This window comes from Mytilus galloprovincialis, chromosome 10 (genome assembly GCF_965363235.1).
Source record: "Mytilus galloprovincialis chromosome 10, xbMytGall1.hap1.1, whole genome shotgun sequence".
NCBI classification, from domain to species: domain Eukaryota; kingdom Metazoa; phylum Mollusca; class Bivalvia; order Mytilida; family Mytilidae; genus Mytilus; species Mytilus galloprovincialis.
The window spans coordinates 60,171,833-60,189,121 of record NC_134847.1 but is presented as its reverse complement, the minus strand read 5'-3'; the positions used below and the strand labels follow the sequence as shown (position 1 = coordinate 60,189,121).

General features: G+C 31.8%; 1 protein-coding gene across 1 annotated transcript in view; it reads right to left on the bottom strand.

Annotated features, from left to right (window-relative positions):
- Positions 1-7,170: 7,170 nt before the first annotated feature.
- LOC143048008 (protein O-mannosyl-transferase TMTC2-like) overlaps positions 7,171-17,289 on the bottom strand; it is a 38,168-nt gene continuing 28,049 nt past the window's right edge. The window contains exons 5-12 of the mRNA XM_076221425.1: positions 16,508-16,593; positions 16,052-16,113; positions 14,931-15,132; positions 13,962-14,083; positions 13,345-13,426; positions 12,734-12,848; positions 11,694-11,757; positions 7,171-11,210 (exon numbers count right to left, since the gene is read on the bottom strand). Coding sequence (XP_076077540.1) covers positions 11,052-11,210; positions 11,694-11,757; positions 12,734-12,848; positions 13,345-13,426; positions 13,962-14,083; positions 14,931-15,132; positions 16,052-16,113; positions 16,508-16,593 — 892 coding nt within the window. The 3' untranslated portion in view covers positions 7,171-11,051. The remainder of the gene's footprint in view (positions 11,211-11,693; positions 11,758-12,733; positions 12,849-13,344; positions 13,427-13,961; positions 14,084-14,930; positions 15,133-16,051; positions 16,114-16,507; positions 16,594-17,289) is intronic.

Genomic DNA, 17,289 nt, shown 5'->3' with positions numbered 1-17,289 from the left:
GGAAGGTCCCTTATCAAATTGCAAAAACAAAATCTCAAAAACATTTAACGAATGTGTAACAACTGTCTTATTCCTAACTTGGTACAGGCATTTTCTCATTTAGAAAATGATGGATTAAACCTGGTTTTATAGCTAGCGTAACCTCTCAATTGTATGACAGTTGCATTATATTGCAAACGATGTGTGAACAAAACAAACGGATGATAATAGGTAAAAATATCAAAAATAGGTGTACAGCAGTTATCACCCAGATCACAAGTACACAAGACACAACATTGAAATCTAAAGACTGAGCAATAGCAACCCCATCAAAACTTGTGGTGATCTCAGGTGCTCCGGAGGGGTAGGCAAATCCTGTTCCATATGTGGCACCCGTCGTGCCGCTCATGTTATTACAAACCCAGTAAATATTCGGTAGATCACATTAGTGAAAAGGGAACGAGATTGTAGTTACGACATAAGGAACGTATCCGATATCATCTGTGAAACGGATAACCAATATCGATCAAACAACTCGTAAAGGCGTCCATAAAATTTACGAAGAAAGAATTTCAACTTCATCATTTGAAACTCCTGGTTTAATAGTTTCCTTGTGAACGGGAATCATGATAGTAATACAATCCCGGGAATATCGCATCAATTAGTAAATATATACTCCGTATGAAGGCGTGCTGGAATGTTGCTACATAAAAATGGAAGGAATGGGGGAAGGGGGTTGCGGATGCAAATCATTTTAGATTAATCTTGTTCAGGAAACACCTGAATTACTGATTTAAAACATTTTCCATTCCATCTGCTGTAATAATTAGAGGACAAATATGCATAACGAAGTGGAAGTTAAGTAATGACCAAACCCAATTTGATCTTTATTATAAGTATTTATTACATTGAACTTGAAATGGATGCAAATAAAATAAATTGCATATAAACTCATCATAGATACAAGAATTAAAATTTTGTATTGGCGCCAGCACGTTATGTCTACAAAAGACTCAGCATTGATGCTCGAAAAATAAAATTAAAAGGCCTAATAAAGTACAAAGTACGAGTTTGACTGTCCCTTTGGTATCTTTCGTCCCTCTTTTGAAGAGCATTGAGTACGACTGATATCGTGAAACATCATATGTTTTATAGAAATGACAGTTACTTTTAAAGATCGCTTCAAAACCTTTTTAATTTATATTTGATGACTATTCATATATGTGGAGAACTAAAAAAATGAGTCTCTATAAATGTACTGTGATATGTCATGATGTGTCCCGATTATAACCAGTATATACGGCAACGTCTTTTTTTATTTGACATTTTTTATTAAAATTATTGATATTATAAAAACAAAACACGAATGAACACAGTTATGCATATTTTTTGTAATGCACGAATGTTTAAAAAGTTAACCAAGTAAATAAGGAGTCAATGGCACTATTTGCAGTGATGTGTGCTCCATTTTTACTCTTGGTAGAGGCGTATGCTTAACACTGTAAATTAATAACTGATTTGAAAGGATATAAAAAGGCCGATTGTCGAAACTTGCAGTTAAATACAATACTGTCAAATCTGTTGGAAGATGTAGACATGCTAGATTTGCACAATAATTATCTTAGTGAATTGAAAAAAAGGAAAGTCACATAAATACCTAACTCCGAGGAAAATTCAAAACGGAAAGTACCTTATCAAATGGCAAAATCAAAAGTACAATAATAAGATATTACTATAAGAATCCTAGGTTTAACCAACAAGCAAAGTGAACGAGTTATTGGCACGGGTTAATAACTAAAATTGCAATGTCGAAAGTTTTACTGATATCTATTGATTTCAAGTTGTGCTGTCGAACATTTCCTTCTCCAACTGTTAATGTAAAAAACAATATGTGGTTTTTGTCAATGCTTGGCTGAGGAACGTTTTGTTTCTCAAAAATGGAATTTATGAGTCTGTGTTTAAGACAAATTATAGAAAATGTCATAAGAACAAAGCAACATGTGTCACTAAAGTGTCATCAGAAATATTATTCACAGCAACCACAATATTTCTATTTTTGTAATATGAGCTTAAATATATTTTGTTGACTCTATATTTCAACTTTATTTTTCATAAAAAAGTGACTCGGTGGACATGTAAAATGTCACTCACTGCTCATTAGCATACCAAGAAAAGAGGAGCTCGAGGTGTTACGATGAAAATAAAAATAATGTTTTGGTCCATAAGGTGTGGTTCTTATCCATGCGTGGTCTTCTTGGTTCATTTTACACAATGATGACATTGATCCACAGTGATTAGTGCCAGCATGTTCATATATTCCTGTCGTTGCTATGCGCTGATTTTCTACCATTAACTCAGTGAAGGCATAGTTAGCACCGTTAGTGCAGCTAGTCCAAGAGAAGAAATAGGTCCCTGACCTCGGAGCTACAAATGTTCAATTAAATGTGTTGTAATGGCCACCAGTGTTGACGATTGTCTTCTCATAAATTACTGTCGAACGTTTTTCGAGTGTAAAAGTTCTTTCGGTTATTGCGAAAAACATCACTGGAGTTTCGTCCAACGAAGCTGAAAGTATATAAAAGAACTATATTGAAAAATAAAATTGAAAGGCAATCATATTAACTGTTTTTGTTTTTGTTTTTGTGGAAACGTGCTACGAACGCAGTAAATTCTGTATTTTGATTTCAGTTTTCACTGGTAAACGAGTATTCCTACATCTTTTTCGTTATTGCTGATAAACCGGGAAGCCGTCAAGATTGCTATACATGAAGAAAATTTATCATATTCTCAATTTAAAATCGAAGGTGATCTATAATCTAGAGAAAATAAAATGTTAATATTTATGAATTTTTTTTAAATACATAATTCCAGTAAGATAAACGTAAACCAGAAGAAAGGAATTACCGTTATATTTTTCTTTTCTGTCTATGTAGAAATAACATAAAAAAAAATGCGGTGCGCACTGAATAACCAGCGTAAGACATGTTACATCCAAAATTAAATTAATCTGTTTATTTTAAAAAGGCAACGTTCAAGGTAATGAATCAAGTAAATATGATAAACGTTTTATTAGATAAGAAGCAACCTTAATTAACCTAGTTAGCTTTTAAAAAAATCGTAAAGTGCAGTTGATAAAATTAAATAGCAGACAGATTGACTAGATAAATAATGTATTTTTATGCAGTACAACAACCCATACGTATTCTCCCAATCCTATACCACCTGTTTCGCTAATATTATGCTATAATCTAGATACTCGAATGATGATTGTGGTCAAGTTCTCCTGGCAAAATTTATTTGGCTCATATGTTTGGGGAGAAGATTTATTTTATAAAAGTTATGGACGGATGACGGACGACAGCGACAGACGAAAAACGTTAAGTAATGGAAAAAGCTAACACTGGTACTTTGAGCCATGTGAGCCAGAGAGGAGATGTGGTATCATTACCAATTAGACAACAGTCCACCGGAGTGCAGCGGCAATTATATGTCACCGTACGGTCTTCAAGAATAAGTAAAAATACACACTGTGATTGTCAGTTTTAAAAGGCACCCAACAAGATAAAACAAAAACAGTGCAAATGAGAAAACTTAAGGATCTGATTTATAACAGTTCAAATTACGAAAAACAAAAATTACAGACATGAACCAGACAACAACTAAATAGCAAGCTCCTGACTTTGGATTGGCACATTATTCTCCTTATTACTAGTAATATGCATACAGTATGTGGCGGATGTGAATTATGTTTTAGTGCACTCAACCCTCCCCTAACCTTAGACATGGGTGTAGCAGCACAAAATAAGAACGAACTGTACTGAGAAATCAGTGGCAATGGGCTATCAATAGATCTTTACTGAACTCACAAAAACGCATCTAACATAAATCAATAGGAACAAAGCGCCGCAGTTACTTTAAGCTAATTCAAAGCCAATTACAGATATTAAATAAATCAGGTTGTCCTCCACGACCAAGGTTTTTTTTAATCCGGGTCTGTTCGCGCCCATTTAAGTTCGCGCCCAGTCTCGTTCGCACCCAATTTTTTACTGGTTTTGTGTTTAATGACTTTGAAATCAAGTTTTGGCAAGTGTATTCCTTTAAGTATAATTTGTTGTCATTGTCTCAAAATAAATTGTGACAACTTTTTTTTTTGTGTTGAATAAATCTTTAAATGTCTCAAAATAAATTGAGACAACGTTTTTTTGTGTTGAATAAATCTTAATCATGTTTTGGATTGTGTATTGTTAAAAAAATAAAATAATGAGTTTCTAAATAAAGTGAGATTCTGTCAACGTTTTTGTTGTTGTTGTGTTGAATAACTCTTAATCATGTTTAGGTTATTGTATTGCTATAACTTTATTTCATTGTTTCAAAATAAAGTGAGACAACGGTTTTTTTCAAGCTGTCACAGTAAAAACAATTATCTTTTGTGTTTTTCATTTAAAATCTTCAACTTTTTAATCATACCAAGTTTAATACATGCAGTATTTACATCAAAGAAATTTAAACAACAATCATGATTTTCTAATTATTCAACTAGAAAGTTGTATTGGGCGCGAACGGACCTGATACCGTTTTTTTTTGCATTTACTACAAGTTGAAAATAGTTTATAATATACAGGACCATATCGAGGACTAAAACAAACATTTGCAGGTTCTGTATCGTGGAACAGCTGGAACTGAGGAAAGGAAAATTGCAGTTCTAGGGGCACAAAAGAGCAATAGATTTTATTTTCAATTTTTTTTTCTTGTTTTGGAGGAGGGAGTAATCTAATCCAGTACATCTAAAACCTGCTGCAATTGTTTGCAACTATCCAAAGTCAGTAGACTGTTGTTCAGTGGTTGTCATTTGTCGGTGTGATTCATAAGTGTTTCTTGATTCCTCAATTTTTGCTTTCTGTTTGAATGGTTTTACACTAATATTTTGTGGTGCCCTGTGTAGATGGGTGTTAGCAAAGGCTCCATGTTCATTTTAATCCATTCATATATTCCCACAGCAACATATAGTCTATACTAAGATGAACAATCTCAGCTATATGTGAATATTGCTTTAGTGCTTTACATTCTCTAGGTGCATAATTTCAATCCATTGTGTGTAAACATGTAAGTGAAGAGCTTACAAATGCTTGTAACTGATTCTATACATTTCAATGTATATATAAAACTAGAGGCTCTCAAGAGCCTGTATCGCTCACCTGATTCTACTTGGGTTTTTGAAATCATATAAAAAAATATAAAATTTGGCTAAAAGTGACAACACAACCTCATTTATAAGGAAAGGAACATGTTTAATTTCATTCAAAAGTCCCCCACTGGCGGCCATCTTGGATGACGGATCGGCTACAAAGTAACAACACTTGGTCAGCACCTCATAAGGAACATTCATGCCATGTTTGGTTTTATTCCATTCAGTGGTTCTCTAAAAGAAGTCATTTGTATGCATTTCCCATAGGGTCCTATGTTAAACTAAGTCCCCTGCTGGCGGCCATCTTGGATGATGGATCGGCTACAAAGTAACAACACTTGGTCAGCACCTCATAAGGAACATTCATGCAATGTTTGGTTTTATTCCATTCAGTGGTTCTCTAAAAGAAGTCATTTGTATGCATTTCCCATAGGGTCCTATGTTAAACTAAGTCCCCTGCTGGCGGCAATCTTGGATAATGGATCGGCTACAAAGTAACAACACTTGGTCAGCACCACATTAGGAACATTCATGCCATGTTTGATTTCATTCCATTCAGTGGTTCTCTAAAAGAAGTCATTTGTATGCATTTCCCATAGGGTCCTATGTTAAACTAAGTCCCACGCTGGCGGCCATCTTGGATGATGGATCGGCTACAAAGTAACAACACCTGGTCAGCATCACATAAGGAACATTCATGCCATGTTTGGTTTCATTCCATTCAGTGGTTCACTAGGAGAAGTGATTTGTATGCATTTCCAATAGGGTCCTATGTTAAACTAAGTCCCCCGCTGGTGGCCATCTTGGATAATGGATCAGCTACAAAGTAACAACACTTGGTCAGCACTCCATAAGGAACATTCATGCTATGTTTGGTTTAATTCCATTCAGTGGTTCTCTAGAAGAAGTCATTTGTATGCATTTCCCATAGGGTCCTATGTTAAACTAAGTCCCCCGCTGGTGGCCATCTTGGATGATGGATCGGCTACAAAGTAACAACACTTGGTCAGCACCCCATAAGGAACATTCATGCTATGTTTGGTTTTATTCCATTCAGTGGTTCTCTAAAAGAAGTCATTTGTATGCATTTCCCATAGGGTCCTATGTTAAACTAAGTCCCCGGCTGGTGGCCATCTTGGATGATGGATCAGCAACAAAGTAACAACACTTGGTCAGCACCTCATAAGGAACATTCATGCCATGTTTGGTTTCATTCCATTCAGTGGTTCTCTAAAAGAAGTCATTTGTATGCATTTCCCATAGGGTCCTATGTTAAACTAAGTCCCCCACTGGCGGCCATCTTGGATGATGGATCGGCTACAAAGTAACAACACTTGGTCAGCACCCCATAAGGATAATTCATGCTATGTTTGGTTTTATTCCATTCAGTGGTTCTCTAAAAGAAGTCATTTGTATGCATTTCCCATAGGGTCCTATGTTAAACTAAGTCCCCGGCTGGCGGCCATCTTGGATGATGGATCGGCAACAAAGTAACAACACTTGGTCAGCACCTCATAAGGAACATTCATGCCATGTTTGGTTTCATTCCATTCAGTGGTTCTCTAAAAGAAGTCATTTGTATGCATTTCCCATAGCGTCCTATGTTAAACTAAGTCCCCCGCTGGCGGCCATCTTGGATGATGGATCGGCTACAAAGTAACAACACTTGGTCAGCACCTCATAAGGAACATTCATGCCATGTTTGGTTCTATTCCATTCAGTGGTTCTCTAGAAGAAGTTCAAAATGTAAATTGTTAACGACGACGACAACGGACGACGCCGGACGACGACGACGGACGACGGACGCCAAGTGGTGAGAAAAGCTCACTTGGCCCTTCGGGCCAGGTGAGCTAAAAAAGAAGATGTTGTATGTAAACATCCCTGTCTTTCATATGTTAAGATTTGGTCATTCTTGTTGGAGAAAAATCCACAAAAGAGCTTTAGACACATATAATATAATGTGGTATTTTCTTTCATGGCTCTCTTGGTTGAGAAATAACATCAACTTGCATTTCTTAACAACTTTATTCATCATATTTAACAAAATGAGCATTAACAATTCACAAAAAATGTAAAATAAATCAATGTATTCAAAAAACAAAAACAATATAACAAAGAAAGATATTGCTAAATATATAAAGATCAACATTTCAACAATTCAATCATCAAAAACTTGTATCAATAAAAATATCAAGATCAAGAAGTCTAATAATTCAATTATTGAAAATACATTGCTAAATGATAAAGATCAAAATTATTAAACTACTTCACTAAAAGAAGAGATATTGCTTGAAATAGAATAACTACCAGTATTGCTAATATGAAGATCAAGATTATAAAGCCATGTCACTAAAAAGAAGACATATTGCTTGAAATAGAATAACTACCAGTATTGCTAGTATGAAGATCAAGATTTCAATTTCTTAATATCTAAATGATAAAGAACTACTTTACTAAAAGAAGAGATATGGCTTGAAATAGAATAACTACCAGTATTGCTAGTATGAAGTCAAGATTATAAAGCTACTTCACTAATAAGAAGACAAATTGCTTAAAATAGAATAACTACCAGTATTGCTAGTATGAAGATCAAGATTATAAAGCTACTTCATTAAGAAGAAGAGATATTGCTTGAAAAATGAATAACTACCAGTATTGATTATAAAGCTACTTCATTAAAAAGAAGAGATATTGCTTGAAAAAGGAATAACTATCATTAAAGATTATAAAGCTACATCATTAAAAAGAAGAGATATTGCTTAAAAAAGGAATAACTACCAGTATTGCTAGTATAAAGGTCAAGATTATAAAGCTACTTCACTAAAAAGAATAGATATCAGGTTGAAATAGAATAACTACCAGTATTGCTAGTATGAAGATCAAGATTTCTATCCCTTAATATCAATTAAGTATCTATTAAACATAGTTAAAATTAGGCAAATACAATGAAATATGTATTGGTTTGATCCAAATTCACATGGAAATTTCTTTAAAACTTTTACAAAGTACTCAATACAAACAAAGGAATGATTGATATGTACAAATAACAAATTTTCGAAGGCTATTGTATAAAAAAAATAATAGCTTGAGAATGCAAGTTCTCAGATTTTAAGTTGAAGAAATTAATTTCATCACTATCATGACTAGTTCATTTTTGCATTTATTAAAATTACACTTTTTTTTATTATCTTTGAAGTGCAGAAGTATTTTCTGCTATTAAAGTAAGGATTTCAGAAAATTTAAACTATATAACTAATAATATATATTAACAAGCAAATCATAATGGAATCTAAATGCAAAATTATGGATTGTGGAATTTAAAAATATAAATAATAACAATATTGTTTTAAATTCAAATTTATCAAAAAAGTTCTGGAATGTTTGTTCATAAGGTGTATAATATAAAATACAAAAATAGAATTAAGTTCAGTGGTCCCCTCTCAATCACTGCCTTAAGAATGTCAAACACATTGCACTGGATGATACCAGAATAAAGAATATTGTAAATAAAGTCTCCACCCTCTAACAAGCACTTTCATAAAAAAAAAGTGCAGCATGATTGCAAATGAGGCAGCTACCCATATTACACTAATACGAAAATAAGAAGATGTGGTATGATTGTCAATGAGACAACTCTCCACCAGAGACCAAATAATGCAGAAGGTTAGAAACTAAGACCACTAAGCAGAATCATTATCACAACTTTTCATTCCAAAATAGTGAGAAAAATAAAACACAAAAATATTCTACAATTGCATCTTCTGGAATATCAAAGATACTTTTTTACATTATTTCTTTTTTGAAAAGACCCTAAAAAATATCATCTTATTCTAAATAACCATATCTGTGTTGCATGTAGTTAAAAAAAAATAAATTTGAACTCAGAATTATGAATTTCAACCATGCAGCGATTTAAATACAATGTACAATTTTTACTCTGACTAGCTTTAGAAGCAGAGACACTGACTAATTAATGAGGCTACATAAATATGACACAAATACTGCTGATACATATACAGCCAGTTATTCCAATTCATTCTACAACATAACAAACAATTACACAACTACATAAAACATAGAAATATCATTGTTCAATTGATATTCTTCATCCAAAATGAGTAAAATAAGAACTCCATAATGAAAATCACCTTGCGTAAAAGTACCAGTAACATATATTATAAAAAAAAATAAGACTTGCCAAACAAATCTCCCCATTCCTCAAAAAAATAATTAAGTCTCTATATAAATTAATTTAAGGGGGCTCGCGGGTATAAATCTTTTTTTTGTTCTACTATAGGATTTACCTATATTTTTTTTTATAAATTAACTTTATCATATACTTAATAGAAAAATGAAATAAAAAAATGGGGTCACTGTTCATTTAAGCTCACAGACTGCCTCCGAAAGAAGCATACATTTTTGTTAATGTCCTTTTTTTCTGTTGAACTAATAGGAGAAATAGAGGTAATATAGAAATAAAAAAAGAACTAAATTACAGAAATCGCTAAAATTTTACAACTATTTAGTTTATGTAAAGCTTATTTGAAAATAATAATAAAAAATTTAGGTCACCGATGAGTTAAAAAAGATATTTCAATTTTGATGCGAAAAAATGGCATTTTTGCACCAAAGGGAGATAATTTGGAGCTTTTTCAATGATATAAACATTTAAAAAGTTATCTGGGGCCAAACCGAATTGATTTTTTTGGTTGATTTTTGTACCATATCATAAAGTAATAACTGATAGTGTAATAAATAAAATTTGTAATGAAAAAACAAATGTTTAATTTTTCACTGAAATTTTTGTACCCACGAGCCTCCTTAATAATGCGATCAGATGATCGATCATTCACCAAAGATAAAAAAAAATGTGGTGAATGACATAAATGTTTGTTATGCCTTTTATTATAATTAAGTAATCTTGTTTCTTCTTGTTCTGATTCAAACTTTCCCGTTGTGTATCAATCATATTATTCATACATCATCAATTGTAGTTTTCTATATATTGTATATCAATAACGTGTATACCTCATAAATTGTTCAGTTTTTAAGTTTTCTAATCATTTAAAATGAATTTGATCAATCCTTGAACTAAACATTAAAGAAAGATCTGGTTAAAATGGTTTTATTTGTTTTCTTGAATCAGAAAATTTGAGCATTCTACCACATGCATGAGATATAGTTCTTATTTGACTAGAAACAAACTACATTATAATAACCTCCCCTTATTGTGTGCATAACCTCCCTTTATCAATAAAAATAATTTATATAATAACAAAAATGATTACACATGCTAAGCATATATTTTTATATATATTATAATATATAATAAAGCACATTTGTTTTACAACTGCTCACTTTAAGCAAGCTTTACATTTATAAATGAAGATGGATTGGATATAACTATGATGCATTTATACACATATCAACAGATGAACCCTAAATGACTTTCTAATATGCTAAAAATTATAATGAAACCGACTGAATCACCACGAGAGAATAAAATTAAATCTTTAATAAACACTGATGTCATGCAAATCTTTTACTATGGGTAATCTTCTTATGTAAAGGTCTGTATCAAAATACAAATTTACAAGAATTGCTCTCTGATGTGAAAAAGTTAAATTCATCTCTTTGATAATCTGATAAAATTCTTTGTTTCATGATATAATTAGTCAATTTCTAAAAAAAAAATCTCACTTTGTAAAATTTAATTTTAAGGCTACAAGGCAACAGCTTGTTGAATATCCTGCAAATCTTCACATTATTTGGTGACCTAACCATCAGATAAAATAGCTTAATAACAATTGATTAGTTCAATTATGTTGTGACATTATTCCATTTGACTTTACACCTTAGAGACTAACAGCTGATGTCTCCATTAGTCTTATGATTTTGACATCAAATTTCGTAGTTTGACGAGATTTTGTTGTGTTGTGACATCATCAGGTTTAAGTTCTAAGGCTCGTAGATAACTGGCTTCAGCCTCTTTGAGTTTATTGTTGATATGATACATGGCACCAAGGTTCATATGAGCTGTAGCACTCTGTAAAATATACAAATACACTCTAAATAATAAACACTGAAGATATACAGATTTCCATTTTCCATTTATCATTTATAAGTATTATCATTAAAGCAGTTAACAGCTATAACTCTTGAAAAGCAAAAGTTATATTTGTTAAAATCAAACTAGAAATCCATTTTTCAGCAGTAAAACATATAAAAATTTCAAATGCATTGCTTGGACATTATTGCAGGGAAACAACAAAAACTACCATTTTCCAATTAATCAATGATCATTACAATGTACTCATAAATGGTGAAAGAAAAATATGGGTAGTCAATATTTAACTTAATCTCAATTAAGTCATCAGAAGCAAGATTTTAAAATTTAGATACAATTATTAATATAAGTTCTCTCAAATTATTGCAAATTAACAACATAAAACACATTTTCAATCAATAAAGAAGATATCAAGAATGAATAAATATGATCACACAGAGAATTATCTCCCTTTTTACTTACATTAGGTTTTATAGATGTTGCTCTCTTATACAGTTGTTCTGATCTTTCATTATTTCCAACTTGTCTGAAATAATAAATAATGTTTTAGTTCAACTAAAATCAGATATACATTTACAGGTTAAGATGAAATATGGACGGTGTATTAATTTATAAAAAAAAGATGTTGTTGTATGATTGTCAATAAGACAACTATCCCCAAGAGACCAAAATAACACAGAAATAATCAACTATAGGTCACCGTAAGACCTTCAACAATGAGCAAAGCCCATACCGCATAGTCAGCTATAAAGGCCCCCAAATGACAATGTAAAACATTTCAAACGAGAAAACTAACAGCCTAATTAATGTACAAAAATTGTATGAAAAACAATATGTAACACATAAACAAATGACAACCACTAAATTACAGTCTCCTGACATGGGACAGGCATATACATACAGAATGTGTGGGGTTAAACATGTTAGCTGGATCCCAACCCTCCCACTTACCTGGGACAGTGGTATAACACTACAACATAAGAACGAACTATAAAAATCAGTTGAAAAAGGCTTAACTCATCAGACAAACAAAAATACAAGTGGACATGCATCCTAACAACAAACAGATACTTGCACTACAAAAAACCATAAAAAACAAAGGAAAGGTAGTTTAATTGCTACTCTACATCTACTCTACACAGTAAGACCTCAACATGGAGCAAAATGTCACACCTGTACATAACTGGTATATTGAATCAGAAGGAACATTTGGCAGATCAGATTCCTGACTGAAAATCATTTAACAACCACTTCAACTAGTGATGGCTGTTTAATGTCCAGCAACAAATACTTCAGGCATATTTAGTATAATTGAGCCTGCCCATTTAATAGGTGGAATATGATATAACTTTCATAAACAGCATCAACACACCTCCGTATCAGGGATCTTGTTGAAGACCCATTGGTGGCCGCTTTGGCTGTTTTCTTCTTTTTGGTTGGGTTGTTGTCTCTATAAAACATTTCACATTATCATTATCCATTTTATAGATTATATGTTTTACCTTAATGTATTAGCAGCATTGAAGACTAGTTCAAAATCTTGTGGAGATTTGATGATGGCTTGTTCATAGAGCTGAGCTGCTTCATTTAGTCTCCCTGTCTCACTCAGAAAATGAGCTGTAAATATCACAGAGACATAAAAATTAATTTCGCATAATTATCTCTCCTATCAAAACAGCATTTTGTTTTTATCTGTTTTCATTTATATTACATTGCTTAAACAATTACAATTGAGTTAAACTTTTAGGGTCCCTAAAGTATGACAATTTCGAATGAAATTCATACTTTAAAACAGCGTTTTCCTCATTTTTTATGATTTTCATTTCAATAAAAAAACATATTTTTACATCAAACAAGAATGTACACATTCTAATGCAACACATACCCCTACTTGTAATTCAAAGTATATGAAAAAAAGTCTAATCACAGATTAACTTCTCACTGTTTATGCAGGTGGCTTAAAATGAAGATCTTTCTGTTCAGTAGTTTCTCATAAAAATGTATCAAAAAGTTTGAATGGACAAAATGATGAGCACAAAAGGAGAATGGAATGCAGCCACAAGTCCTAGATTCCAGGTTGGGGGGTTGGTGTATAATCAATACACATATTTACCATAATGATGGTCAACTGAGGGGTCATCTGGACTGACATCTTTAGCTTTCTTAAACCATTCTTCTGCATCTGTATTTTTGTTCTGCAATGAAAAAAAAATTGTATTCATATTTTCAACCATATCTTAGAATTACATTTTCTTCACAACATTTTTTAATTCTAAAATATTTTATATTTTTAGAAGAAGAGTTATTCCCCTTCTTAAAAAATCCAAGCTTCTTGGATACTGTGAAATTTGTTTTAAATTGTGCGGATTTATTCATAAAAAAATATAAATGAATGAACAAAATGGAAATGAAGAGATAAGGTTAATAAATTCAGTGAACAAATTTGCTACAAACACTTGGCAAAGTCAAAGTAATAGGAATAAAACTTTAGTGAATGGTCTTTCACGTGTCACTTCAAGGTCAAGACGTCCGTAGCCCTAGCACCACTATAGGCATAACCCACATATGGATAATAGAACATCTTTGCACTGTAGAATGACAATGATGTGTCAAATATTTTAAAGAAAAAGAAATGGACTGACATGAACTTGGAAGAAAATCATTTTCAGTCTTGCTAAATCTAACTTATACTCTTTAACTATGTGTCTAATTTTAACAAAGTATATTTACCTGTTTATGATAGAGTTTGGCCATCGTAAGGTGAGCAGGTATATGGTCTGGTTTAGATTTCAAGGCTTCTCTATACCAATGTTCTGCTTCTGATAATTTTCCTAATTTTGTGTAAACTTCACCTTAAATGATTATGAAAACATAAAATAAGCTGAATTCTTTACTTTTAAACAAATTTAATTCAGTTTTGTGTTATGAATGTTTATACATGTTATCCCTTACCAATCATAGCACAAATCTCAATTCAACAATCACTTGAAGGTTATTTTATATTTGTTTTGTGTCTCACTCCTATATACACTTCCAAACTTTCTTTATTTTCAATTACATATCCTTTGTAAGCATAAGTTGTATTGTTGGTACAATGTAAGTATATTTTTGTGAACAAATATTTTCTGATAAAAATTAATAAAAAAACGACAATATTTTCCAAACCACTAATAATTAAGGTATGTCAAAAGATGGACAGAACAATAATTTAAATTATCCTTTTTTAGATTAGTGAAAGAGAATGACTGTAAATGTTTCATTTTGTTTTAAAAGGTGCAGTTATTAGATTAGTGTTACATATACAAAATGATATGTTAAATCTGCAAATATTCAGAATCTAATTTTTGTTTTTCTTTTGCTGGTATTCGAACCCATGCTGTTTGGATATAGAGACAACACTGTTTCCATTGCTCTAGACCACTCGGCCACCTAGAGTGAACTAAAATTTGCCAATTTACATTGATGTGCTGATATTCAGAGTACTAAAGAATATAAAATGTGTTTTTCACTGATGTTCTTATAAATGGATCAGTCATAAAGTTGTCACTTGTTTAGACATTATCAAAGTGATATGTTTATATATAATACAACAAGGAGCTTTGTGCATTTAGAATTTCACCTTCATTTTTGTAGTTACTTTGCCACAGTATTTGTATTTGTATGGAGGAAGGTGCCTTTAGCAAACATTTTAGTACATACCCATCATATTATAAATACTTTGTGGAGCATAATGACTAGGTCTCCTCTTTAGGGCCTCTTTGTAGGTATCAATAGCTTCTTGATATCTGTTAATTTCAGCATACATTCGCCCCAAATTGTAAAGAGCTGAGATCTTGGTGTTGGCATGGAGACGAGGGTCTTTTAACCCTGATGTATCTAAATCAGCACAGTGTTTATAAACCTGAATAAAAAAGCAAAAATATCTGCAAATACTGTTTTATCTGATTTAAATTTAAAAGGATTGCAATGATATCAAAATAAACCTCACAAGTTTTAACCCTGCAGTATAATCTATATGTATTTGTCCAATGCCTGTAGTCCAGTGGTTTTCATTGGTTGCCTTATGTTGTAATGTTATTTTTTTTTGATATTATAAGCTGAAATCAGACAGTTCTTTTCTGTAGTAATATTTTATATTGAATTATCTTGGACCTTCTATAGCTTACTACTGTAGAATCATTTATTTTTCGTCTCGAGGGTACCATTTATTTTCGTGGATTGAGAACAACTTGCATTTTCGTGGATATTTGATTCGTGGTTTTTCAAAACTCTGCATAAATTCCTATACAAAATATGTGATTTGTTGGACGTTCCTGGGTTATCACAAAATCCACGAAAATTGGAAGCCAATAAATAATAATTAATCCACAGTATGTGATATATAGGTTTTGTTCATTGTTGAAGTTGTATACATCCTTGTCCTTTGATTTTTTGGGTATTTGTATCATGTTCAAGTATATCATATCTTATTTTTATGCCAACTGTACATCTTTACACTTTAGGAAAATGAAAATGTGGAGAAATTTCAATTTTAGTTAATTTGTGATCGTTTTTATTTTATTTCTCATAAAGGGGTGGTTTGTTGTCTTGGGTTCTTGTAAATATGACTAAGTCTCAAAAAGACTCAGTGGAAGGTTTGTTCTTATCTTTTGTCTTCAGTATAAGTTTCTACACTGTTCACACTGTTTTGATTTGATTTCATGTTTTAAGTGAAGCAAAGTATATATATATTTAGATCATACTTTTACACCAATACATATCCCAAGTAGTTTTATTGTATATTTTTTCAAAATCAAAACATTATAGACAAACAAAACTACCTTTTCTGCCTCTTCATATTTCCCTTTGTTTGCATACAGGATTCCAAGATTTAAATGTGCCACTGAAATACAAATAAAAAATAAACCAGAGTTATCTCCCATTAGCCACAATTTTCAAATTTTGTTTTCTATTATTTTACATTTCATTAATCATGTTAAAAAGACATTAAAATAATAAGCATGAAGGAATTTAACATCCAAAATCATTGCAAATGCCTTTTTTAATTCAAAGGAAATAAACTGATTTACAAATCTGAACTATTATTGGCAATACAAGTTGGATTATTCCATAACTTTTCCAGTTTAAATGTAAATAGACACAATCATTTGATTTTAGAATGCCAAAATAACAGACATTGGTTAAACATTTAGACATAACCACCAGCCCGACTTAGTCACTTGGACATGTTATGTATTTATTGCTAACTAGGAAGTGTATTTTTATATGATACTTACTAGAAAGCTTAGGTCTATAAGAAATAGCTCTTGAATAACTTTCAATAGCCTCATCATATCTTTTAGTATCTTGATAAAGTATTCCCCTGAAAAGCAGACATACAATTTATAGTAACCTATAATTGAACACTGATTGTACAAAACAGGTGTTTAAGAATACAGTTAATCATCTTTTGTTCAATATACAGATATGAGTATATCCTTGTACTTGTCGTTGCTCTTTGTCTGCCATACAATTTGTTTTTCATTGTTGTACATTGTATTTTAAATCATAACCATTGTTTTGTTCCTGTAAAGTTTGTCATACTAGGGCTCTCTATAGCTTGCGACATGGTATGGCTTTTTTAGAGTTTAAAAGTAACCTTTAATTGTTAACATCTTTATGGGTAGTTGTTGCATTGGAAATAATACATTGTTGCATTGGAAATAATACATGATGTATTATTTCCAATGCAACATCAATAAAAAAAGATGTGGTATGATTGCCAATGAGACAACTCTTCACAAGAGACTTGATGACACAGAAATTAACAGCTATAGGTCACTGTATGGCCTTCAACAATGCCCATACCACATAGTCAGATATGAAAGGACCCAAAATGACAAATGTTTAAATGAAATATTCAAAAAACTCTCCTTATTTTCAACATATGTCGAACTATTTTTTACATAATAATGCTTGTTTATTGTCAAATTTCTTAAAAAACCTAACATATACCTCTTTAAGATTTGACATAAGACAGTAATAATCTATCATTTTATAATCAGGTTACCACCAAAGG